Raw genomic sequence first — 25,783 nt, 5'->3', positions numbered from 1 at the left:
GATTCTTAACCACTGGACCACCAGGGAAGCCCCAACACTGGATTATGCATTGGAGAGAATGCCAAAACCTCGTAGCAGAGACTGTCACACGCTTCAGCAGTATGTGCTGAAGGGGCTGGGCTGAGCATATGCAGTGTTTTCTGATGGCAGGAGCAGTTGCGGGTACACAGGACAACCTGGCAACCACCACAAGGTCCTTGCCTTCGTGGATTTTACCTCCCATGGTTCCACCCATCTAATCATCCACCAGATCTGCCAGTAACTGCTGCGTGATAGGCACTGTCCTAGATGATGGGGAAATAATGGTGAAACCCTTGGGAGACTCCAAAATCTTGTGATTTTGTTCCTCTCTCTTCAGAAGAAAGCAGAATTAACGAACCCTGATCATTAAGCAAAGCAACTTATGTTAAGGTTTATGAGTTCTCAGCTTGGAAAACAAATCATGCATTTTGCAACAATGAAAAAGACCATGTAATGTGTGTGAACTTCTTGTAAAACATCTCTCTTTGTCTGTAAGTCATGCTTGCTTGATGTGAAATGTTTCTGTTAGAACACAGAGGGGTACCTGTCCTGCAGGGCCTAAATGAGGTAAGTTTGATTATAAGTGACCACAGAACTTGCTTTCAGACTTTGTGCCATGGGGCAAGATAATAAAAGGGTCAAAGCAGTGACCTTTTTGTTTGCATTTTGTTTTGTGGCCCCATGGCTTGTGGGATTTTAATTTCCTGACGAGGGATTGAACCTGGGCCCTTTGCAGTGAGGGCGTGGAGTCTTAACCACTGTGCCACCAGAGAGTTCCCAGCAGTGATCTTTTCTGAATTAAGCTGCCAGTTTATTTTCATGAAGTAGTCAGGCTGTGGGCAGTGGGCAGGACCTTTTGACTGCCCTCGAGTCCAAAGTGGGACCAGAGGTCCTTGACTGCTCAGAATGTAAATTACCTTCAATTAGAACATGACTTCGGAGAAGGCAATGGCACCCTACTCCAGTACTCTTGCCTGGAAAATCCCATGGATGGAGGAGCCTGGCAGGCTGCAGTCCATGGGGGTCACAGAGTTGGACACGACTGAGCGACTTCACTTTGACTTTTCACTTTCATGCATTGGAGAAGGAAATGGCAACCCACTCCAGTGTTCTTGCCTGGAGAATCCCAGGGACGGGGGAGCCGGGTGGGCTGCCGTCTATGGGGTCGCACAGAGTCGGACACGACTGAAGTGACTTAGCAGCAGCAGCAGAACATGACTTAGTACTGATTTCATAAGAAACAGCAGGACAGTAAAAAAAAAAAAAATCTTCAGCTGGTCTGTTTCTTGGTGCCTGAAACTTCCTTCTCAATGTCAAAAAAAAAATTAAATAAGGATTAGCCCAGGCAGGCAAAGCAACCCTTTCTTAGGGCAAGGTCCTAAGAAAAGTAACAAGTGACCCAGGTATAAAGCCTGTTCTCCTGGTGCTTCAGTGGAGTGAAGGAGAAAGACTTAATAATTACACAAATAAATTTAAGATTACAGTCGTGGCAACAACTGGGAAGAAGTGATCTACAGCACCGAGAAACCCAAAATGGGAGACTTGACCTAGTTAGAGAGGTCAAGGAGTGCTCCCATGAGAAAGTGGTTCTTGAGTTGAGACTGGAATTAACTGGGTAAAGAGTACTCAGGTAGAGGGAACAGCAAGTTCCTGGCTGCAACACGGAACAGTCAGCATCTCTGAACAGGACTCTTGGAAGACCAGGGTTCAGGCCCCTGCTTTAAGGAGTGTGCTTTGTGTAAAAGGCAGTATAATGGGTTGATGGCAACCAAAGTTTAAATCTCAACTCTCATTATCTCCTGTGCAACCTTTGACAAGACCCTTTACTCTAGCTAAGCCTCATATACCTCCTCTGGAAGTGGGGATGGTAATTTATGAAACTGTTGTAATAATGAACATAAGGCTCTTGTGTTATTTTTCTTACTACAAAGGTTTTCAAGAAAAGGGTAATATCTTATTCTTTTCTGTATCTCTCACCGTCTTTGTGCAGAAAGGAGGCACAGTTGCTGTGTCAGGTCCGACTCTTTGCAACTCCATAGACTGTAGCCTGACAGGCTCCTCTGTCCATGGGATTTCCCAGGCAAGAATACTGGAGTGGGTTGCCATTTCCTTCTCCAGGGGAATCTTCCCGACCCAGGATCAAACCCGCATCTCCTGCATTGGCAGGCAGGTTCTTTACCACTGAGACACCAGAGAAGGCCTCTCAGTAAATACCTGCAAGGACTTTAACTAATTTATATTTATAATATTACGGAAATTACTTTTTTGACCCCAGGGTTAAGGTTCTAACACCTAAGAACTCAACTCTTATTACAAACTAGTAATAGCTTAAGGAAGGCATAAAACTCTCTCAGATACTTTGAGGAGCTCTAGGATTTCAGAGAATGAGAAGGAAAGCTTTAGAATGTAAGCATTTACTTGGGTTTTACAGGGGGCAGTCCAGGAGAGTACAGCCAGGTGTTCCAATCCACTTGATTGAGAATATCAACCTGAGAAGAGAAGGCACACGCAGTTTACTACAGAACAGTCTTTTCTATTGAAAAAAAAAATCTAAAACAGATTTTTAGGTCCTCAAATGTATAATTCTGTCTACACTGATGCGCAAGATAATTTTTAAGTCTCTCTGAAATAAATGTATATTAATCGGCAGTATTCTTTTAAATAAATAGGAAAATCAAGTACACACACAAATCTCTGAACATATTATTGCAAGTTGCTCTGATACAGGAAAATTCTACACATTAGTTCATCCTGTTGAGACCACATTTTAAATAGGAAAACATTCAATGAAAGACTGAGTCTTAAATTCTTGGCCAGTACCACTATCAGGCAACTCAAATCGGCCTAACAAATAGCTATTAAATAAAGACAGATTAGGCATGCAAAATAAGAAAACTCTTAAAATCCAACCTTATCTTTAAAGTGGGAATACAAGAAATCCTTCCAGTTATCAGTAGTTATGCTCTTGTAGGAAAATTTCTCAACATAAGCCTTTAAGAATCCTAGGAAAACCTCTAAGGTTTTTTAAAAAAGAAAAAAAAAGTCAATTTATAGATAAATAATTAATATATTTTTTTTGGCACATTGTACCAAACAGCAGAGAACATTCAGAGAAAAGGAAAAGCAGAGAGGGCTACAAGGATAGAATAATGTCAAAATGTTCAAAAGTAGAGGTAGAATTTAAGTTGTACCTTGAAGAACATATGTAATTTGGTGGAAGGGAGAAGAGAAATCCTAATTAGAGATAAGAGGATGACATAAGACACAGAAAAGGAATACACAACATAAATTCTAAAAGCAATGATCCGAGTATGACTAGAGAGGAGGAAAATCAAATTGGACAGGCAGGATGGATCCAGATGAGGAAGGGCTTTCAAAGTCTATCAAGTCAAAGTCCAAAAGAGAGTACAGTTATTTATTTATCTAACCATAAGTTTTTATTTTTTTAACTGAAGTATCATTGATTTATAATGTATTAGTTTTAGGTATACAGCAAAGTGATTCAATTATACATATCTGTGTGTGTATACATATATTTTTTTTCATATTCTTTTCCAAAAGAGAGTACTTTTAAATGCTCATCAATGGGGAAGGTTACATAAACTCCATACAATTGGTATTAAAAAGCATAAGCTAGATTTGTAAATTCTGTTATGGAAAGATATATGTGAACCATTGTTGAATTAAAAAACAAATGTAAAAAAATATAGAACAAATACATAATATGATCCATTTTCTGTATTTAAAATAAGTATATGTACTTATTTGTCTGTTCATTTACACTGAGAAAAAGATCTGGAGCCATATACACTAAACTGAGGGACTCTCACTTGTCACCCCTATAACCTTCTATACCACATTAAGTGTTTTCAATGAGCACAAGCTATTTTCCTAATTTTTAAAATATTGAAGAGGTTTTTTTTTCCTTTGAAGTGAAGCAGTACAATTCAGAATGCAGGGGCTATTCAAGGTTTCAAATAGAGAGGTAATGTCAGAAAATGATATAGATTTCTTTAGCAGCTACATAAAGAATGAACTGAAAGGATAAGACAGAGAAAAAACAATAGTTAAAAACTTTATTACTCTTGAAAAAAAATCAGAAAACGCCAACTACTTGCCTGGTCCTCCAAGAAGCTGTTCAAGGTAAAAGAGTAAAGCAAAGCCCTTCTCATAGGGAACTGAAGAATATGCCACGTCAGGGTCTGTGTTCGTCAGGTCGACCACGAGTTTGGTGAAAGGATGGGTCTCCCCAAAAGTCTTTATCTGTGGGACACAGAGAAAAGTTCAAATATGAAGTCTGGTTACCACCTTGCAGACAAGCCAGTAAGGAAGGGTTACTTTACTTAGTGTCATAACTTTAGGGGAATCTAAATTTTAGGAGAATTTAGAGTGGTAATTATAGGATATGTTAGCACACATTTCTGGAAATCAATTAATGGAATGGCTACTAGTGTAAGATTCTGTAATATTTCTTGCCTAGACTAGAACAATGTTTCAGTGCCTGGTTAGCAAATTCAGCTCTCAGGAGAGAGCATTTAAACATGACATAAATATGCCAAATAAAATTCAAACTCATTGAATATATTCATTGCAAAGCCCAGTAAGCTCCGACTAGTCATGAACACCACCATACACAGGATAAGGATTAACATGTAACAAGAGAACATAATACCAGCATCCGCTTGCTTTCCCACACTGGTAAAAATGACTTTCTTATTGCCATTTAGTACAGTGTAAAGTAAAGCTGCCTTACAAACTGAATCTTTGAGTTTGACTTACACAACCTGGGATGGATGCTTTTAGAAGTATGACTTATTTACCGAATTCTGGAGTTCTCCCCATCCGCCCAGAGCGTGAAAATGTCTAAACTTTTCACCAAACAGTCGTCCACAAATGTGGCGTTCCAAGTATACGGTATGTCCTTCATTCAACCTGAAAAAAATTGAAGAATAAAAACACTGGCACAGCTGAGGAAAAAAGGCATGTGATCAACAAGATCTTTTCTTTTTGGTGTTTCTACAGAGCAAAGCAATTGTAAAGTGTGAATACTCCACTCTAAGCAGACTGCTCTGCGTGGCTTCCTTGCATTCAGTTCAGAGCAATGGGAAGCCCAGCCCAGAAGGTGGCAGTGTGGGAAGTTAAGCTGTGGCTCTGGTCCTATGCGTCCCTGTGTTAAAATGTGACCACACCACGAACTAAATAGCATCAGCTGAAAACTTTTTCTATCTGACACTGTGCCGAATATTACAGAATTAAAGAAAAAAACCCTGTAAAGAGATGATAACAAAGATATACACACAATCCAGAGACGTGGAAGGCAGGGAAAGAAATAAAATCAAGAACCAATAAAGAAGGAATAATAATAAATCTTACCAAAAGTGATCCCAAGTTTTGTTGGTCACTAGATTTCCTGTCCAACTATGAGATATTTCATGTGCTATAACCTAAAGGAAATAGAGGAAGTGATTATCTAAGTCTAAAATAATTTATTATGTAAGCATTCTACTTTTTTCAATTCCATGTTGTTCAATTCATTTCATTTTTTCCCCACATTTTCAGTTTTTTTAACATTAGCTGAGATATTCAAGGAATTATTCAGTTCAGCAAAAAAACAAAAAACACAATTTAGCCAAACATAAAGTATTGTAGAGTTTAAAAAATGGAAATTCAACATTATTTTAAAAATACTAAATAGATACATCACTCCATTAAATAATATTTCATAAATATATCAAGAGATCAAACCATAAAATGTTCTTAAATCTAAGGCAATTAAGAGCGTAGTATATGGCTGATACATGTTGAGGTTTGACAGAAAACGACAAAATTCTGTAAATAAATTATCCTTCAATTAAAAAATAAATTAATTAAAAAAATAAAGTTGGATGGGTTCAGAAAAAAAAACAACAATGTAGTAATGTCTTGCAACAAGATAATACATTTTAACTTACATTGGAGAGTGACTTGTCACCAGCCTAAAAAAATAAAGAAAATTACCTTAGTATTTCAGAAATCAAATTACAGACTATAGCTAAATGACAGCCTATGTCAAGACATAAGTCTGGCATTTATGGTTCACTGTATTTCTGCTATTGTACTCCAAATAGTTCAAAAGCAACATGTATTGAGGAAATTTTTTAAAAATGCAGGACTAAAAAATAGCATTATTCTTTCTCTCCTTAATCTAGGGAATTTTCCCAATACCAAGAGGCCAGTATTCTTGTCTCTAATTTCCCAGAAACATTTCTCCTCTTCCCTTTTTTTTAATGTACCCTAATTTTCTTTCATTCTCTCCTTAAAACCCACAGCTAATTTAAGAAAATTTTGTAGTGTCCTGTGTCTACTATGGTGTATTTTATTTATTTAGTTGCCAATCCATTACTCACTTGGTTTTAGGAAGGATTTAAAGTAGCTTACAAAGGCATATAAAATATAGCTATATACTATGGGCTAATTCTTCCCTAGTCATGGTAAATGGAGTTTTGTTTTGCCTTTAACCAGAACCTACATGCCAACTGTAAATGTTTCTTTCTCTGGATACACAATCCATCAATAGACTGTTATTACACAACCTTCCAGTCCCAGCATCCCAAAGCACCTTGAACCTATATTATTTTCTCCCAAATGGCCAAGTTAGAAGTTGATATGATGATAGTAACTACAAGAAACAATAAAATCAGAAACAAAGATTACATAAATAAAAGACTTTAAAAAAATTATTAGGAGCTGAAGTTTCTTCTTATCTAGGTGTATGTTTGAAGCAAATTCAACTTTAGATGAAGAAACATTTACACTTACCAGCAGAGTAGGAGTTACAAAAGTGAGGCAAGGGTTCTCCATGCCGCCATAGGGAAAGGATGGCGGCAGGACCAATAGGTCATACTGCCCCCAAATATATGGGCCTCCCAGATCTTCTGCAATTTTAAGCATAGATTCAGTCTGGAAAATGAATGCACATATATTTGTACGTCTTAATCATTGCCATCATAAATTTCTTAAAAGTACACATTGCTTTCTACGAAGGCTATGAGTTAATGATGCTATTTTAAATGACAGTGATACCCCAAAAACGCATCAACTGCCAACTCATATAAAATAAGATACGCTATTTGACTCTTTTACCACATTACTTAAAACCATTCGTTTCATACTCAAAATCTTAAATCTACTTTCTATCACTATTATTTTAAAAAGGGTAACTTTATGACCAACCTCAGAAAATTCGTAAGCAGACTTTTCCACCTGCTCTTTCTCAGACCATACCAATGTCCTTGGGCCAATCTGCCTGCAAAATGAAAAGGCTCAATAAAAATGAAATTCAGGGCAAATCACTCACCTGGTTCTAGGAAAGATTTAAAGTGTCTGCACACAAATCCTGACAGGAGTATGATTTACCACATGCTTATGGGGAGGAGGTGAGGCTAAGTGGTTTTTCTGAGGTACAAACCTCCTGTTGTACATGCGGTAGTAAATCTGCTTGTCTATAAAGGGGAGCAGCTTGAGCCACGTGACAACCTAGACGTTACGTGCCCCCAAAGGTTAGCTCACTGGCTCAAGTAAGACCCTTAGGGATCTAGTTTTTTCTTCCCTCAATCTTACAACTGTAGAAACCCAGTCATGGCTCAATAAGAGATTATTCTAGAATAGAAGTGGATGTAAACTCTGTTATGCACTTAAAGGTTGATCGCTTTTATAGAAGAATAAACAAACAGAAAGAGAAGGAAATTCTGTCAAATGCTGTAACATGGTGCAATAAGGCGGTTACTGATGGACACATACTCTCTGATTATCTATGAGTCAAACTCAGTGTCAAACTCAGTGAAACAGAAAACAGAACAGTGGTTATAGAGGTGGAAATGGAGCTGGTGTATAAAGGGTACAGAGGTTCAATTTTTCAAGATGAAAAGTTTTGGAGATTTGTTTCAATAATGACACAAGTGACTACTGAACTATATATTACAGCTAGTTATTATAATTTTGTGTTTCTCTTAAAACCACAATTTAAATACAAGGAAGAAACAAATATAACTATATATCACATATAGGACTATAACTCAAACATTTTTTTAATCTAAATTTCATCTTGAAAATTGTATGCAATGCAAACCCCAAACAATAAGACTTTGCCTTGATATTCTTCCCCAGAAAGGCAGTGGACTCTAGGGCAATGCCTCTAAACATCAATGTGCTTACAGTTATTTGGAGAGCTTGTGCAAATACAAAGTTTGATGTAGTAGGTCTGGGATAGGACCCAAGGACTTGTCTTTCTTATTCCTTTTTAAAAATATTTATTTATTTGGCTGTGCCAGGTCATAGTTGCAACATGTGGGATCTAGTTCCTCAACCAGGGATTGAACCCAGGCCCCCTGCATTGGGAAAATGGAGTCTTAGCCACTGGACCATCAGGGAAGTTCTTGCCTTTCTAACTAACTCCCAGGAGATGCCAAAGCTATTGGTCTGTAGACCACTGTGAGTAGAAATGGTAACCAGGGCTATGTAATATAAATTAATGACAGCTGCAAATGTGAGCTACGTGTGTAATTTTAAATTGTCTAGTAGCCACATTTAAAAAAAAAAAAAGCAAAATGAAGAGGGTGAAATCGGTTTTAATACTATATTTTGTTTAACCCAATATACCAAAAATATTATCATTTTGACATGTAATCAGCATAAAAGATTATTAGTAAAATATTTTGCATTCTTTTTTTTCATATTAAGTCTTTAGAAATCCAGTGTGTGGTTTACACTTATGGCACATCAAGCCTCATGTGGTTAGTGGCTGCTCCTCCAGACAGCAGAGTTCTAAGCTACAGGGGCTCCAACATCAGATGGCCTAGGATGGGTCCCAGCTCTGATATTTTCTAGCTATGCTACTCTGACCCAGTTATTTAAACTCACTGAGTTTTTTTTATTGGTAAAATGAGAAAGAGTAATTGTATTCATTTCACAGAGGTGTGAGGATTCAAGAGGATGATGCTCTGGAAAGTGAAAATGAAAGTCGCTGAGTCGTGTCTGACTCTCTGTGATCCCATGGACAACACAGTCCATGGAATTCTCCAGGTCAGAACACTGGAGGGGGTAGCCTTTCCCTCCTCCAGGGGATCTTCCCAGCCCAGGGATTGAACCCAGCTCTCCCGCATTGCAGGCAGATTCTTTACCAGCTGAGCCACAAGGGAAGCCTGATTCATTGGAGCTGGTACCTAATGAGACCTGCTAATTGGCAACTGCTATGACAATGATGACAATTATTTAGTGAGTGCCTCCTATACGTCAGGAGCTTTACTTATGTTGGGTCTATCAATCCTCACAAAAATCTTTTGAAGTACATATGATTATTTCTAGGTTTTAGGTGACGAAGATAAAACCCCAAAACCTTCAGCATCCTCTGAAGTGAGATGTGGGTATGTCTTGGTGAGTGTTCATCCTGATGCTCACAGATGCTCATCCTGAGAAGTGAGCTACCCTGGGATGTTCATAGTTAACTTCGAGAGCTGGACCAGAAGCTGTGTTTGTCTGACATGTCCACCATGTCCACATTTCTGGCAATTTAAAGAATGTGATTACTATACAGCCATTCTTAGTTTTCAGTTGTTTAGAAATAGGAACAAACAAGAAATTAAGAAAAGGGCACTCTAGCTGCTGGTACGGAGAAGGCAATGGCACCCCACTCCAGTACTCTTGCCTGGAAAATCCCATGGATGGAGGAGCCTGGTAGGCTGCAATCCATGGGTTCGCTAAGAGTCAAACACGACTGAGCGACTTCACTTTCCCTTTTCACTTTCATGCATTGGAGAAGGAAATGGCAACCCACTCCAGTGTTCTTGCCTGGAGAATCCCAGGGACGGGGGAGCCTGGTGGGCTGCCGTCTATGGGGCACACAGAGTCAGACACGACTGAAGCGACTTAGCAGCAGCAGTAGCTGCTGGTAAAACTTTAACAAAATATCTTATATTTCTGTAATATTCATAGGCTTCCAAGTGCTTTAAAATACTTTATCTCATTTATTGCACATAATCACCCAATGAGGTAGGAAGGGGGATGTCGTAATTTGAAGGATGAAAAAACAGAGGTTATGAGGATTGACTTGTTTAAACTTGTTTTAGACTCCAGATTAACAGTAAGAGTATGCTCATTCTCTAATACTTGGGAAGTCCAAGGGGTGACTGGTAAAGATCTTTTAATTTAAAATTAATTTGTGATTCACATTTCATGATTAGATTTGAATATTTCTAGAGCTGTCAGCTTATTATCTTGAGAAACACAAAAGTGATCTAACAATAAATCCTGACAGAGGGTCAAAACACCTAAGGTTTGATCTTTGTGTATACTTCAAAATTTGTTCAAAAGCTCACCTGCTTTCTAAAGCTCCAACAACCAAAGCAATCAGGTAGCAGGGGATTGGAACCTGAAGGGGCAAACAAGACACACAGTACATGCTCGAATTAGTGATTAAGCATGTTAACAGAATAAGACAATTCATATTCAAAAGAAAGTTTCCTTTCAAATCTCCAACCATTAGTGTAGCTTACTTTCTTTTGGTACTTCTCAAATGGTTCCCATTTTTGAGGGGTCTAGCAGTTCAAAATTGTAATATAAAAACTTTCAAAACATCTATTTTCCTTTTATCCTATTAGGAAGGAAAGCTTCTGAAATGTGAAAAATACGACTGCACAGTATTACAAGGTACCTCTTAAGCATTTCACAAAAATTAACATATAAGAAGGCAACTGTGCTTTCTTCTTTGTTTTGTCCTTTCTTCTTGAATTAAAAAATTTCGTTTTAAATTGCTTTTTTGAAATCACTCCTGGCATATTTGAGAGACACAAAATAATCCAGCAATGAAAGGATGCTAAAGGTTTTAGAATCCCAGAAGCTGGTGTGGGGACAGAACTGTCCACTGTGATTCAATGACAAGTTCTGCTAAGGAGGATGATTTTAAAAAGCATTAATGTACACACACACACAGACAACAGACACAATTCATTAAAAGTCAAAGAAAGAAGTCAAACTACCAGCCACCTAGGAATTGTAACTTAAAGGACTGAAACTGTTTTTTGGTCTAAGCGCTCTTCCATCTGTGAAGACTACGCCAATACATACCCATAGTTCGGTACCAGGGCAGGTCAAAGTAACTTAGGAACAAGAAACCTGCTACTGACTGAGATGAGCAAAAATGCATCAGGCACACCCCCTACCATACCTACCCAGCAGCTTCCTTCTTCAACACAACGTTGCAAGCAGAATTAAATATTTCAAAAGAGCAAGAGATAGAGAAAAAAAGCAGAAGCTGCATTCTAAATTCTGAAATATTTCAAAAGCCATTTTGCTTTCCAAATGGGAAGAAGCTATTTAGAGTTCACCACCAACTAAAACACAAAATCTAGACCCTAAGATCTTACTTTTTGGCTGAATCTGTAAATTTTCCTGTTCGGGTCTTCTGGGTCAGGTGCTTCTCCGTCACGAATGGCACTCATAAGTGCCACCAGTTCTTTGGGGACAGACACCTAATGGAGAAGAAAAGTCATTACCAGTTATAAATAAAATGTTCTACATAAAATAACCTCTTCCGCCTTCTTGACTCTTGATCCAGTAGACTATGAACTCAGAACAGTCATACGTATCAGTTTTATAAACAGAATTAGCGTATGTAAAACTGGCTTCTTTAAAAATGAATGTGAAATATCAACATTTTCATTCACCTATTCATACTGAAAGCATCTGGTAGAAACTAGATTAAAATCCCATCTCCGCCATTTAATAACTGCATGGACTTGGGTAAATAACCCTCCTGAGCCTCCATTTCCTAAATCAAATGAGGGTCATACTTCATAGAATTGTTGTGAGGAATAAATAACCTAAATTTATGTTACTTATAAAGAACGTACATTACTTATTTTAATCATTTATTTTTATTATGTTAATATTTTTATCACACCTGGTAATGGTAGTCACCAGGCCTGCTCCCCTCTATACCCTCAGGAGAGATTCAAAAGGATGCTATACTCACTTTAGAACAGAGAATACAACTCTGAAAATTTAAATATTTAAAACATAAGAGTTACAACATTCTACTTTTAAAATATCTAAAGTTTAAAAATAAAATAAAATTAAAAAAATAAAAAAATAAAATATCTTAATTTATGTATTTTTGGCTGTGCTAGGCTTTCTCTAGTTATGTCAAGTAGGGGCTACTCTCTAGTTGCAGTGTGCAGGATTCTCACTGCAGTGGCTTCTCTTGTTGCACAGCACAGGCTCCAGGCAGGCAGGCTTTCGCAGCTGCAGCATGCAGGCTCAGTAGCTGTGGCACAAGCTTAGCTGCTGCGTGGCACATGGAATCTTCCCTGACCAGAGACTGAACCCGTGTCTCCTGCACTGACAGGTGGATTCTTATCCATTGTGTCACCAGGGAAGTCCCAAATTCTACTTTTTAAGGGTCTTGAGTGTGAGGAACTTAAGCTTATTGCTGAGAAAGGTGAAATAATCTTCTCTGGAACCTTGTATGGGGAAGATCCTTATGGAGCAAACGTATGGTCATTGGTGTGTGTACCCCAGCTCCATGATTCTGAAAGTGTTACTTCTAATGAATGCCAGGATAAAGGACCATCCCCTGAGTATTAGTGACTTAGCAAGCATCCATCCCAACAATTGTGGACTTTCTTGTTCTGTCTGCACGTAGTAATGTTAGTCGCTCAGTTGTGTCCGACTCTTTGTGACCCTGTGAACTGTAGCCCACCAGCCTTCTCTGTCCATAGGATTCTCCAGGCAAGAATGGTGGAGTGGGTTGCCATCCCCTTTTTCAGAGGATCTTCCCAATCCAGGGATTGAACCCTGGCCCAGCCCTCAAAGCTGTTACTGCGACAAGCACAGAATCAGGAGCTCCAGAACGAGCGCTGCTATAGCCACAGATCCTGGAGCTAAAAGCCTAGAGACTACTGTGGTTCCACTTCCTCCCTTCATTTAGGCAGTGATACATCATCCAGATGAGAAAGCTGAGGTGGTGAGGTCACAAGACTTGCCGAAGATCATGCAGTTATTCAGTGGTGGAGAAGATCCCAGATCCTGGGATTCTTGGCCTCCAACTGTAGTTTTTGCAGCGTTATGCTCAGGGTGGTTTGGTGGTGGGACAATGTGGGAATCAAGATGTTTCCATAAATACCAGATGGTCCTCAGTTCCATTTGCCTGGTATGAGTAAGTCTAGCCTCTGGGCTAGACTTATTAATTATAGTCCACCTTTTATTAATTATAGTCCACCTTTTCGTAAAAGGGTTAGCAGTACCTACAACAAGAATACGTTGGAAATGCATACAAATAAGTCTGTAATATACACCCATTAGGATACCTAGATAGATATTTATATGGCTAGTTCCCAGGTGGTGCTAGTGGTAAAGAATTCACCAGCAATGCAGGAGACAGAAGGGATGTGGGTTTGATCCCTGGGTCGGGAAAACCCCCTGGAGGAGGAAATGGCAACCCATTCCAGTATTCTTCCCTGGGAAATCCCACAGACAGAGGAGCCTGGTGGGCTATGGTCCATGGGGTTGCAAAGAGTAGGACACGACTGAAACGATATGCACAAAGTGCATTTATAGAGCATTTAATCCTAGAAATTTTTTTCAAAGTTAAAAAGAGTTGCTCCCAAATTCTTGATTTTAGGCCTAGAATTCTTTTTTTGTGTATGTTATTTTATTTATTTTTGGCTGCACTTGGTCTTGGTTGCTGCATAGGTTTTTTTCTCTAGTTGCAGCAAGCAGGGGTTACTGTTCGTTGCAGTGTGCGAGCTTTTCACTGCCGTGGCTTCTCTTGCTGCAGAGCATTGGTCTAGTTGCAGCTCCCAGCTCTAGAGACAGGCTCAATAGTTGTGGCACACGGGCCTAGGTGCTCTGCGGCATGCAGGATCTCCCGGGAGCAGGGATCGAACCCTGTATTGGCAGGTGGATTCTTCACCACTGATCCACTAGGAAAGCCTCTGAATTCTTTTTAAAATCAGAATGACACTCATTTCCCTTTTTTACATTTATGTTTGAAACTGCCTTTGGAACAGAGGTTCAAAATGAGATCCATTTTTCTAACATATTTCAGGCAGAATTTAATAAGTAAACTATTGCTAGCTTAAAAAAACATTATTATCTCTGCTTATCATTATTGACTTATTTGATTCATTTTGGAAACACAATCTGTGTTCATGGATTGGAAAAATTAATATTGCTAAAACATCCATACTACCCAAAGCAATCTATAGATTTAATGTAGTCCCTATAAAAATACTCATACAGAACAATTCAGCTAATAATTTCAGTAATAGTTACCTCTGCGCTGTAGGTTAATTTCACGGAAGGAGTGTCCTGGCAAGGAAGAATAGCTCTACAGTGGATAGCCTGGGAGAGAGAGGGAAAAAAGAAACAGCTGTTTCCCTGACTCATAAATCAAGTCATTAAGAAGTCATTACAATTGCAGCATTGTTCTTAGATACGTTCTTTTAAAAGTAAAAATGTCTCACATTTCTTCAGTTCTTTTCGAGTAGCAAAAGTAGATCTGTGGATAAAAAAATCTAATTTCCCCTTTTAATGTATGCCCCACCCTCACATTTCAGTTGGAGCATGAAGCAAGGTTAAACAATGATTCCTGAGCAACAGTAGCGCCCAATGAGAAGTTGTTAAGAACCCTGTCAAAAAAGGCTCTTTAGTGAAGTAAATTTGAGAGCCATGGCATGTTACATGCCTGTCTGGGAGAGTCACCAGGAACATTAGCTTTCTGAAGGCTCTGAAGAAACCTGTTCAAATTCTTATACTTATTTCAACACAAAACCCACTTTCTTTTGGTTAATTATTAAAGTCTAATGGGACGCCAGTTTTCTGAGAAACACAGCTTGGACAATGCGGTTAAGGTCTTGACATTTTGATCTTGTGGCAAACCTTGAAAGTAAACACTAGGAAGACAGGAGGGAGAAAGAAAAGTCTCTTTTAACACCATCTAGACATATCCATTCACCTAACAGGTAGAGCGTTTCTTTGCTTCCACATCCATCTGTCATAATGATCAATTCCATCAAGAAGAATGACCAGAGTACCTACAATTTCATACCCTGGGCTGTTGTCAGATAAGTCTGCATCTATTGCTGGTGAGCAAAGGGAACCCAACCTCACTGAGCTGGAAGGAACATTGACACTCACCTCTCTCTCTGAGGTTGTTATAAATCCTAGACACACTTCACACCTCTGCAAACTTCCTCCTATCCTCCAGACACCAGCTCTTTTCACTTCAGATCTAATAGATTCTCCAAAGATACAGGAGTCCAAGTGACCTCACTTCTAGTTGGATTAAGTTGAACTAGAAGAACCAGATAGTCTGCTCTCCCCAAACAAGGTTCTAAGACCATGCATTTAGGGTTCCTTAAAGGTTCATGGTTATGTGACTCCGCAATGCCAGGGGTGAGGTTTATGTGTATTTCACTGGATAAGACCAAACCCAGGAAAATATGCATAGAGAACAGCTATAAGCAAACTCATCAAACAAAACATGTCTATGTGCTTCCTATCAACTGTAGTAATTTAACTGAAATCGCTTTCCTCCATTTTGAAAACTGCTGCCAACAAGAAACGGAATAAAATGTTCAAAATTCACATTCTTGTGACTCACAGATCTTGCATTTCTTGCTAGCTTTAGTTTATGGACATTCCATAATAATTACTGATGAAAATCAAATAAGAGATGGAGTGTATAATTGGTACATTCTTGCCTAGATCATGGTATCTCTTCCAGATTAGTGAACTGAGGGTTTCTTGACAAAAAATAAAACTTCATTTGGCAATAAAAAGTAAACATTGCCAGCATTGCTTCTTTTCTGATAGACTTGTTTTCAAATGTGAGCCTACCATAGTGTCTTACACAGAGGAATATTTAAAGGATTAAATATGCAGAGTACCTTACACAATGCTTGGAAATATAGTCAATGTTTAATGAAATAAATTCTTTTAATTGTAAACTATTTGATTGCTAAAAGAATTAGTTTTGTTTCTTTCAGGAGTTTGACACGTATTATTCTTGTGACAGACTATCTCTAAGTATGTTCTTTATTTTTAGTTTTTAAACAGAAAATAGATGTAGTCTAAATCATATCATCTTAATGGTACATTAATATATATACATAATGTGTACATTTGTAAATGTGTAAGAAAAATCTGGAAAGGCTACCGACCAACTCAGTTGTTATCTCTGGACAAGGGTGTCTGGAGAGGAATGGGAAATCTGATCCTTCCCTTTATTGTTAAGCAGTTTTCATAACCAGTACATATTTTGTTTAACAGTGTTTTCCTTTCATTTTAAGACCATTTACTGAGTGCCCACTCTATGCCAAGTTCTATGGTAGGTGCTGAGGATATGAATATATTAATAAATATGACCTAGATAGTCCAGCCTAGGTAGACATGTTTCAAATGAAAGGAAGTTTCTTTTTAAAAATAATATATGAATGTAATAATGGTGACAGATATAAATGAAAATGTATGTAGTCTTTATAAGATAAATACTATCTTAGGTAAGATCCCAGTATCCGTAAGACCACTGTCCACTTTGCTTCATTCAGTTGCATGAGCTGGGAATAAACCATCCCAAGTCCTTTTTACCTGGCACTGACTAAAGAGATAGGGGTGCTCTTTCCCAGAAGTTTGTTCAGGAGTGAGCCACTGAAGAGCAGAAGATTTTGGAGATGTCTCGAAAGAAATCTCTATAACAATTTCTTGATTTCTGTATGAAAGGAACAAATACATTAGTAGTATACAATTCAATCTAACTAAAATTTTAATTCATAATACATAAACAACATGATATACACCAAATAATATAAACAGAATTTTATGAGCTCTCATTACTGCTTGAGAGTAAGTTCTAGGAATGTTTGCCTTGCACGCTCTTACCTGAGTGTCAGCCTATGAGTCTTTTTTTCTACATGGCAACTGCTTATGAAGATGTAAGAGGAAATAATATTAGGTGAACACCCCAGCATTTTTTCTGTGATACCAGGTAATCTTTTACAGTGGTGGGAAGGTAGAAGAAATAACTTTGGAATGCTGACGACCACTGCAGGGGTGGCAGAGCATAACACAGGGCAGTGCTAGTTTGCAAACTGTTTCTGGAAGAGTTAAGTCAAGAACTTGAGAGTAAATGTTCATGTCTGTTAAATCTATGATAAAAGCATATGTGTTTGTATTTAATCTCTTCTTCCTAGTAATTAGTTTTTACTGCATTTTACAAAAGTATTAGCCTGTGGTGGACTGGAACTAACAAAAACTGGGTCCTTCACCCAGATAGATTGAGCAGCATTGTTAATGAAGAAACAGCAAGAGCCCTGGAGACCAGCGGCTGTGCTTGAGTCCTGACTCTACCACTGACTGTGAACTTGGCTGTGCTGTGAACTTGAGCAAATTATTTGACCTTTCTATGCCATAGTTGCTTCATCTGTGGAATATGGTTAATGATATACCTCACAAATTATGTGTGTTTCCTTTCTTTTTCTTAAATGGGAAGAGAAGATATGAAAACACTGGCTGGTACAAGGTGGGATTAGATTGACTTTGTTCTAGGTCAGTGGTTTTCCACCATTTATTCCCTCCCCAATATACCAAGGAGTGGGATATACTCCCAACATGACACCTCTGGCTAACTTTCTTGAACAAGTTACCTTCTGTCTCGGAGGTTCCCTTTCCTCATTTGTCACTTGTATTAATCGAATAACAATGACAAACACATAACCATTTCACCTAACCATTTCTACATACTAATCTTGGGATAAGCGCTGTAGATGTAGTCTTTAATCCTTATAGTGCATGCATGCTATGTTACTTCAGTCATGCCCCTTTGTGACCCATGGACTGTAGCCCACCAGGCTCCTCTGACCATGGGATTCTCCAAGCAAGAATACTGGAGTGGGTTGCCATGCCCTCTTCCAGGGGATCTTTTCATCCCAGGGATCGAACCTGCCTCTCTTACATCTCCTGCATTAGCAGGCAGGTTCTTTACCAGTAGGGCCACCTGGGAAGCCCAAACCCTTATAGTAACCCTTTGTAAAATGTAGATCACGCCACAAAGGGTTACTATAGGGATTAGAAGAAAGAATACATCTACAGCACTTATCCCAAGCACTTATGTTTGTCATTGTTATTCCATTAATAAAACTGGCCAGCCTCTGGCGAGGAGGTGAAAAATACACAGCTTGTAAGAGCTTCCCAGGTGACCCAGAAATGCTTCCTTAAGGCATTCCCACCATCACTCTAGGTATTACTAACATGATGAGTGAAGAAGTAACAGTTATCAAGTTCTATTTTTGAGTATTTTATACAGTAAATTTCTTTACTATTTTAGGAATATATAATTTTCACTATAAGCTTCGATCTGAACCGCAGATTGGTAGGAGGAGTGTACCAATTACTACATACACACAAACTAAAAATAGGAAATGAAAAAAGAAACTAAAATAAAAATATATATTCCCCTTATTTAGCCATAAAAGAGAAAGATGAGAATATCCATACTTGCACAGAGCAATAGGAAGAGAGATTTCGATTGGTGATCCTTTGTAACTTTGTCTTTCTCCAAGAGTATATTTGACTTCTTGTCCATTGATGACCACTTTTTCTATTGTGAGGTCCTTTGTATCCAGAATCTAGAAATAAATCAGTATTTTTAGATGATAAGAAAATTGTTTTATGCACTGGGAAAAACTAAATGATAGTCAGTCTTACTACAATTTCAGATTAGAACTAGTTGCTTTAAGATAGAGTAAGATACAGAGTGAAAGACAGGAATTAGAGGAGTTGACAGTTAGCATAGGTCCCAATCCACATTCTCTAAACTTCCCCTCTACTGTCTGAGCTACCAGGGAAGCCCTGGCTTTAAGTAAAAGTCAGATCTAAATGAAAATGCCTTTGCTTCTGTCTCCTAAAACTAACTTCTCTACTATGAAAAAGCTCATCCATAACTTGTCTTTCATCATGACTCCTCAATATATATTACCTTGTATTTCTTCCTACAATTCATATAGTCCTACTGCTCTGTACTAATTTCACAGACCCCAAAATTAAAACAAATCTTGGTGCTAATCAGGCAAATAAGCAGACTGTACTGCTTTGTGTATCTAGAGAACGTCCAACCTGGTTACAGCAACTCTGATCAAATGGCCCTACAGAGCAGCGGTCCCCAACCTTCTTGGCACCAGGGACTGGTTTCACAGAAGACAATTTTTCCACGGACCAGGGGGGTTGGGGGGATGGTTTCAGGATGATTCATCCACATCACATTTATTGTGTACTTTATTATTATTACATCAGCTCCATCACAGATTATCAGGCATTAGACCCTGGAAGTTGGGGACCCCTGCTACTGGGAGATTGGGAGTGCATATCTACTTGCCAGGCAGATTATCTGCTTTGGGCAGGAAGGGAGTGGCAAAAAGTGTCTGAGGATTTTCCATCCCAATGTTCCTCTATCTAAGCCCTAGAACCCATACCCTTTCATTATCTCTCAACTAATCTCTTGTCCTAGAATCTTCAACCTTCCTATGCCACAAGCCTGTTTCCAAACAACTTAAAGCTTCCAGCTTCCTATATTAATTTTAAAACTTCACTCAATCCTTCTGCCCGCTCTGATAACTATTCTACTTTTCTCCTTCCTTCCTTAAACTCCAAGGGTTATCTCTGGCTGCTATTTCCACTTCCTCATCAATCTATCCTCCCTTTCTCCTCTTCAGTCTGACTTCTAGTTTCTGTGCCACAGGAAGGGCAGTCCTCCTGATCAATAGGTCTTTTCTGTTCAGTAACCTGGACCTCTGCTGCTAATGGCCCCAGTGGACCATAATATCTGTTTGAAGGCTTTTCCTTGGCTGCACACATCAATGATGTGTGAAGTCACACATCTTTGTCTAATACTTTTTTCCTCCCCCTCCTATCTAACTACAAAATCTAGATATGTCCCCATGCACTAACTAGCCTTGGGCTTTCAGTTTACTTACCATATTCAATCCCTAGTTTTGCTCATTCTCACATCTTCACCTGGAACCTCTGTGCAGGTGACTACCCATCTCTTTCGCAGCTGCCTCCCCTCCCCAGGACTTCAGCAGGTATCTCTAACTGCGTGGTTAACATTTCCATGGGAAATAGCATCTCATATTCAATAGGCTCCTGAAGATTTTAAAAACAAAGCCACCCTTCTGTACCCCAAATTTGCTCTCTCTCCTGTTGTCTCTATTCCACTGATGGAACTCCTCAACTTACCTAAGATTTGAAATATTCAAATAATCCACAATTGGTCCCACTTACCAATCCCACATAGCCAAGTAACAAAGTTTTCTTTCACACTGTCCTCATAGTTTTTTTTTTCCTTCCACCACCACCCTAGGTCAGGCCCTGTGAACTTTCAGAACTGCTCACTATCTAACCTTCCTACCTCTGACATCTTTCCCTTGAAATCTGGCCTAGAATAGCATGGGGAGTTAGACAGCCAAGAAACAGTCACTTTCCAGTCCCCTCTCTTTTGGATCAGTTAACTGGGTGATAAGTTGAGGAAATTTCAACAATTTTATTCTTATCTAGAGTCTAGAGTTTTTGGCTGGGAAGAAATTTCCATCCTGGTTTTATTATCTTTTCCCTTTCTCTTTGTTTTTTAAGAGCAGCCAAATTTGTTATGAGTATCATCAGTTTTCCTTCCAAAGGGCAATTATTATTTCTTTTGGAGTACTCCTCTTTTTGGGAAGTCCCTCAATGGTTGCCCTTACTCTAAATTAAATTATCTTCCCACTCTTGCACATTCAGAAATACTGGATTTTATAGCTTAAGAATAATAAAGGTACTCCTTTGCTCATATTCCAGTACTTGTTTCTGAATATCTGATTTGCTGTAAAAACCTGATGGGAGTATCTTCTGTATATAAACTACTTATGTTTATACTACTTTTATAACCATAAGGGTTTCCCTGGTGGCTCAGCTGGTAAAGAATCTGCCTGCAATGTGGGAGACCTGGGTTCAAGCCCTGGGTTGGGAAGATCCCCTGGAGAAGGGAAAGGCTACCCCCTCCAGTATTCTGGGCTGGAGAATTCCATGGACTATACAGTCCATGTGGTCACAAAGAGTGGAACACGACTGAGTGACTTTCACTTCACTAAAACCATAAGGGTGAATCATTTGGGTCATTTCCCAGTGGAACATTTTCTATTTTTTGTATTGCCTAAACTTTTCAAACCTGTTCTGTATCAGAAAACTGTTTTAACTGTTTTTCTGTGAAACCTTTTCCCTATCTTCTGTGTTTGTTACAGCAGCTGGCCCAGCTTTCTCCAGCAGCACTTACTGTGCCACATTACAAGGATTTGTTTTATCCATTAGACTGAGGGCTCTTCAAAAGAAAAAGAATGTTACTTAGGCTTGCATTCCCAGAATTTCACACAGTGCCAGAGAAACAGTAGATGCCAATTAATGCATGAAACAAGTCCTGGACCAAGAGAAAATAGGAAATGCAATGTTTAAGCTGTGTATCTCAAGTCCTAACCTCAGCTAGCACTCCCAAATTGCTTAAGAAATTCCCCTTCAAATTTCACTGATAAATGTTATTAAGCAATTGATCAAAAATAGAAATGAGAAGGAAAAACCAAGGAAACTGGATAGTTGGCTAGTTGGAATTAGCAATTTAAAAATCTTCTCTTGAAATTTGCAGAATGCAAAAAAACAGGCAAGTTTTTAGACTGGAACTTTGAACAGACATAAAATTTAAGCGTCCTAACTCTAGCTTACTCATGGAACAGAGGTAAAGGTTTAATTTTTATAAATAGGAGTGCAAGGTCACATTAAGCAGTGACAAACTATCAAAATTCACTTTCTGTTACTAAAAGGAGAGATTGCATTGAAAGAGGACTTCAGTTCAGCCAATCCTACCTGGGCAAAGCTGTCTGCAATAATAAATGATAGCCTGGCATTTCAAGCAGACAAAGTGCAGCCTATAAGGAAATAGTTGTGATCTTGCTAATACTACTTTGATTTATTTATTTCCTTATAGTACTTCTGGGGACTACAAATCAATACATAGAGGAGTCCACCAATTTTTCAAACCAGAATTAGTCTAGGAAAATGTTAAATAACAAAGTAAGAAGGTTAGGTGCTTTATTGGTTCATATCAATGAACTCAAAATACAGGTCTATTACTCAAGCAGGCAAAAGTCATAAAAGCCACCAACTCTTATCTAAACTTATTAATACGCCCAATCAGTGGATCCCACTGATTCACCCTATCAAGCTTACAATATACTTTCTCTATTGCTTATTGCTGGGCTGTAGTAGCCATCACCGCACTATGCAATATATATGGCTAGTTTTCTTGTTCCTCTTATTTGTAAAAATCCTTATCTTTGAAATTCAAATATTATCAGACAGTTTGAGTAAGAACACTGGAAATAGGCTATGTTGTACAGATAAAATAATAACACTTCACAAAGCCAAACAAGTTTTTCATCATTCTGGTGGCTAGAGAGCTTGGAGAAGTCCTTATTTTCTAAGAAAGTGCAATATTACTTGCTGCTGGGAACCAACTATTAATCAGTTGTATTGAGACATCCTTAGAAAGCTTAAATGTCCCACCCCTCCTTAAATTATTCTCAGAGAAGGGTGATAAGAAGCAAAGGTAGGAAAAACCATGAATCCGGAGACAGCTGCACCTGGAGTTATAAAGCAGAGACTGAAAGTATTACAGCGGGGCTCGGAATTCTAGGGGGTTTTAGAAATGGCAGGGAGATGGTGATCCGGTCGTACCCTGTAGATCTGCAGGTTGAAATAAAGGGGCCTGGGAGGGAGAGGTGGGACTGAGAATCTGCAGGACAGAGGGCCTGAGACTTAGCTAAGAGTGTGGACTGAGGAAAGTGGGCTGGGGACTGGAAGAATTCTGGGGCCTGAGGAGGGAGTTCTGGGCTGCAGGCTGAGGAAATGGGGAGACTACAGGGGGCGGCTTTAGCGCTGGGAGCTAGGATTAGCGGGGAAAGGAGAATTCCTGCTAAGATGAAACTTGAGGGCTGGGTGAGGAGGGGGCGTAGAATGGGCACCAGGATGTGTCCAGGAACTGCGAAGGAGGCTTTTGGGGGAAAGGAGTGGAGGAGAAGGCAGGTATACATAGTGGGTAAAGAAGGAATGCAGAGACTCCAGTTGGACTGGGAGGGATCGATATGGGATGCGTAGGGGGCTGAAGACGGGGCACTGAGAAATGAGTTGAGGCTGAAGAGGAGGTGCAGAACAAGGGTTGTGGGCTGAGGAGGAGCATCTACGGATGCGTGAAGCAGGCGGAGGGCAGGCATCAGGAAGGGGCCGAAGCGGGGTGAGAGACGGGAGACGGGTGGCCAGGGAGAGGCGGGCACCCGGGAGCATGTCCCACCGTACCAGGCTGCGCAGATTGTCCTCCTGGGACTGGATGGTGAGCGCGGCGGTCCCGCTCAGTACCCGGCGAGTAAAGTCGATGCTGCAACGCAGGTGCAGGTGTTTGGTCTGGCAGACGGACGCCGGGGAGGCCAAGGAGCACGTATCCACTACCTCAGGCATGGCTGTGAGGAGTCCCGATGCACACGATCTGCACCCCAGCTCTCAGCAACCAGACTACTCCGCTGAGCGCGAGAGAAAGGGGGAGTGAGGTAAAGAGAGGAGGAGGAATTCGCGGCGTCCGCTGGGAAAGGAAGTTCTTTAAAGTCAGTAAAGAGTAGGGTGTGGCATTGATGGAACTACAAGTCCCATGGTGCAGTGCGACAAGGCGTGCGCTTTGCTCTCTGGGAGAGTGTGTGTGTGTGTGTGTGTCGAGGGGTGTAGAAGTGGATCGATATTTCTCCCAAAGTGGGAGGAGGGGAGAAAAGGAGGGGAATGGAAGTTAGAGGAAGGGTAAGCAGATGGAAATAAGTGAAGGCTTTTATTTTAGTTCCATTCAACTTCGATGGAAGTTGCAATAGCAGTAGAAGTGTCAGGCCTACTGATGATTGTGGGTCATGAGAAGGGCGGGGTAAAAAGAGATAAGAGAACTGTCAGAAGAGCGTTTGTTGTGCAGTTCCTCGTTAGTATAGTGGTGAGTATCCCCGCCTGTCACGCGGGAGACCGGGGTTCGATTCCCCGACGGGGAGGCACTGAAGAAGTTTTTTTCAACCTTGCAGGGTTCATGTAAGCATTTCAAAAGCTACTGTGAAAGAGAGTCAACATCAAGGTTTATATTTTAAAACCGTTTTGTGTCTGCTTTCCACGTCGGCAACCCAGTATGTACATTTCCAGGCCCTAGAGATCAAAACGAAAATAAACCACATTCTCATCTTAGAAACTTAGAACGATTACCTCAGTATACTGTAGTGAGAGAATTTTATGATAAAAGTGTGCAGTGGGTGCAAGGGGAATGCAGACCTGGGGCATACTGGATGTGAGGAGGGGTTGAAGGATGACTTACCTAAAAAATGGAACCTCAGAGTTGAAACTGGGAAAATTGGAGAAGAATGTGTCTCGAAGGACTTTGAACAGCTGGACATTTAATCTTGAATGCTTAAAGGAACACTGGTAGCATTCAGAGAATGACTGTGTGTGTGTTAGTCTCCATCTGACTCTTTACGACCCCATGAACTGTAGCCCCTCAGACTCCTCTGTCCATGGGATTGTCCAGGTAAGAATACTGGAGTGGGTTGCCATGCCTTTCGCCAGGGATCTTCCCTACCCATGGGTCGAACCTGGACCTCCTGCATTTCAGGTAGAGTCCTTACAGTCAGAGCCACCAGGGAAGCCCCAGAAAATGGGTATGAGGTATCAAAACCAGAGTCAGGAGATTTGGAAACTGCCAGGCTTCCCTGGTGGCTCAGATGGTAAAGAACCCACCTGCAGTGTGGGAGATCTGGGTTCAATCCCAGAGTTGGGAAGATCCCCTGGAGAAGGGCGTGGCAACCCACTCCAGTATTCTTGCCTGGAGAATTCAGACAAAGGAACCTGGGGGGTTACAGTCCGTGGGATCACAAAATGTGGAACACCACTGAGTGACTTTCACTTCACTTCCACTGCTAAAATAAATAGTCCAGGAAGAAGATGCTGGGGGCCTGACATAGGTATCTAATAAGTAGAGATGGAGAGGAAAGAATGGAAGGAATACTTAAGAGATAAGTGGTGTCACATTAAGAAGGAGCAGAAGATGATTTGTTAGATTCTAGGCTTCAGTGGTTGGTTAGTCTAGTCTAACCAGAAGTAGAGACTATGTGAAGAGGACAGACTTAAGTGGGAAAGATCTAAGTTTAACTTGGGACAAATGGAGTTTGAGAATGTATGGGAGTCAGAGTGGAGGCATCCTTGAAACATTCTGGGGAAGGTTCAGGTAGATATGTGAGTATCATCATGCGGTGAGTCAAACTATGACAGTGAGTAAACTCAGCCCAGAGATCATGTGCAAAAAGAGCAGTGAAAACAGCTGGGAAGCTTGGAGCATGCCAGAATTTAAGAAAGCAAAGCTAGAGGATGGGAGGAATCCTTTTACCGTGTGTATGTATACCAAATCACCGCGCGCACACTTTCAATATCTTAACATTTTATTTCTCAATTCTACTTCAATAAAGTTGCATTTTTTAAAAGGTGGGGGATGGTGGTGCTAGAGTAAAAGAAACTCGTGAAATAAACTAAAAAGAGCCAACCAGCAATGTCAAATACAGCCTAGAGGGCCATTACAATAAGAAGTAAAAAGTCTTCCTTGAATTTGGCAGTGGGATGGAGGTGGGAAGATGGTGGTTTTGTT

At 39.9% G+C, this 25,783-nt stretch overlaps 1 protein-coding gene and 1 non-coding gene across 2 annotated transcripts in view; one reads left to right on the top strand and one right to left on the bottom strand.

Moving 5' to 3' along the window:
- Positions 1 to 23,673, bottom strand: part of LTA4H (leukotriene A4 hydrolase) — a 30,510-nt gene extending 6,837 nt beyond the window's left edge. Inside the window, exons 1-14 of the mRNA XM_005898408.3 lie at positions 23,425 to 23,673; positions 18,550 to 18,680; positions 16,645 to 16,765; positions 14,329 to 14,397; positions 11,421 to 11,525; positions 10,374 to 10,426; positions 7,234 to 7,306; positions 6,820 to 6,960; positions 5,973 to 5,996; positions 5,395 to 5,465; positions 4,842 to 4,953; positions 4,140 to 4,284; positions 2,932 to 3,035; positions 2,440 to 2,510 (exon numbers count right to left, since the gene is read on the bottom strand). Coding sequence (XP_005898470.1) covers positions 2,440 to 2,510; positions 2,932 to 3,035; positions 4,140 to 4,284; positions 4,842 to 4,953; positions 5,395 to 5,465; positions 5,973 to 5,996; positions 6,820 to 6,960; positions 7,234 to 7,306; positions 10,374 to 10,426; positions 11,421 to 11,525; positions 14,329 to 14,397; positions 16,645 to 16,765; positions 18,550 to 18,680; positions 23,425 to 23,583 — 1,379 coding nt within the window. The 5' untranslated portion in view covers positions 23,584 to 23,673. The remainder of the gene's footprint in view (positions 1 to 2,439; positions 2,511 to 2,931; positions 3,036 to 4,139; positions 4,285 to 4,841; positions 4,954 to 5,394; positions 5,466 to 5,972; positions 5,997 to 6,819; positions 6,961 to 7,233; positions 7,307 to 10,373; positions 10,427 to 11,420; positions 11,526 to 14,328; positions 14,398 to 16,644; positions 16,766 to 18,549; positions 18,681 to 23,424) is intronic.
- A 404-nt stretch (positions 23,674 to 24,077) lies between these two features.
- TRNAD-GUC (transfer RNA aspartic acid (anticodon GUC)) lies at positions 24,078 to 24,149 on the top strand. The gene has a single exon. It is a non-coding gene; the product is annotated as a tRNA-Asp (tRNA).
- Positions 24,150 to 25,783: the final 1,634 nt, after the last annotated feature.

Source organism: Bos mutus, chromosome 5 (assembly GCF_027580195.1).
Source record: "Bos mutus isolate GX-2022 chromosome 5, NWIPB_WYAK_1.1, whole genome shotgun sequence".
Lineage (NCBI taxonomy): Eukaryota > Metazoa > Chordata > Mammalia > Artiodactyla > Bovidae > Bos > Bos mutus.
Note: the sequence above shows the minus strand (reverse complement) of the source record. Positions and strands in the feature narration are given on the sequence as shown.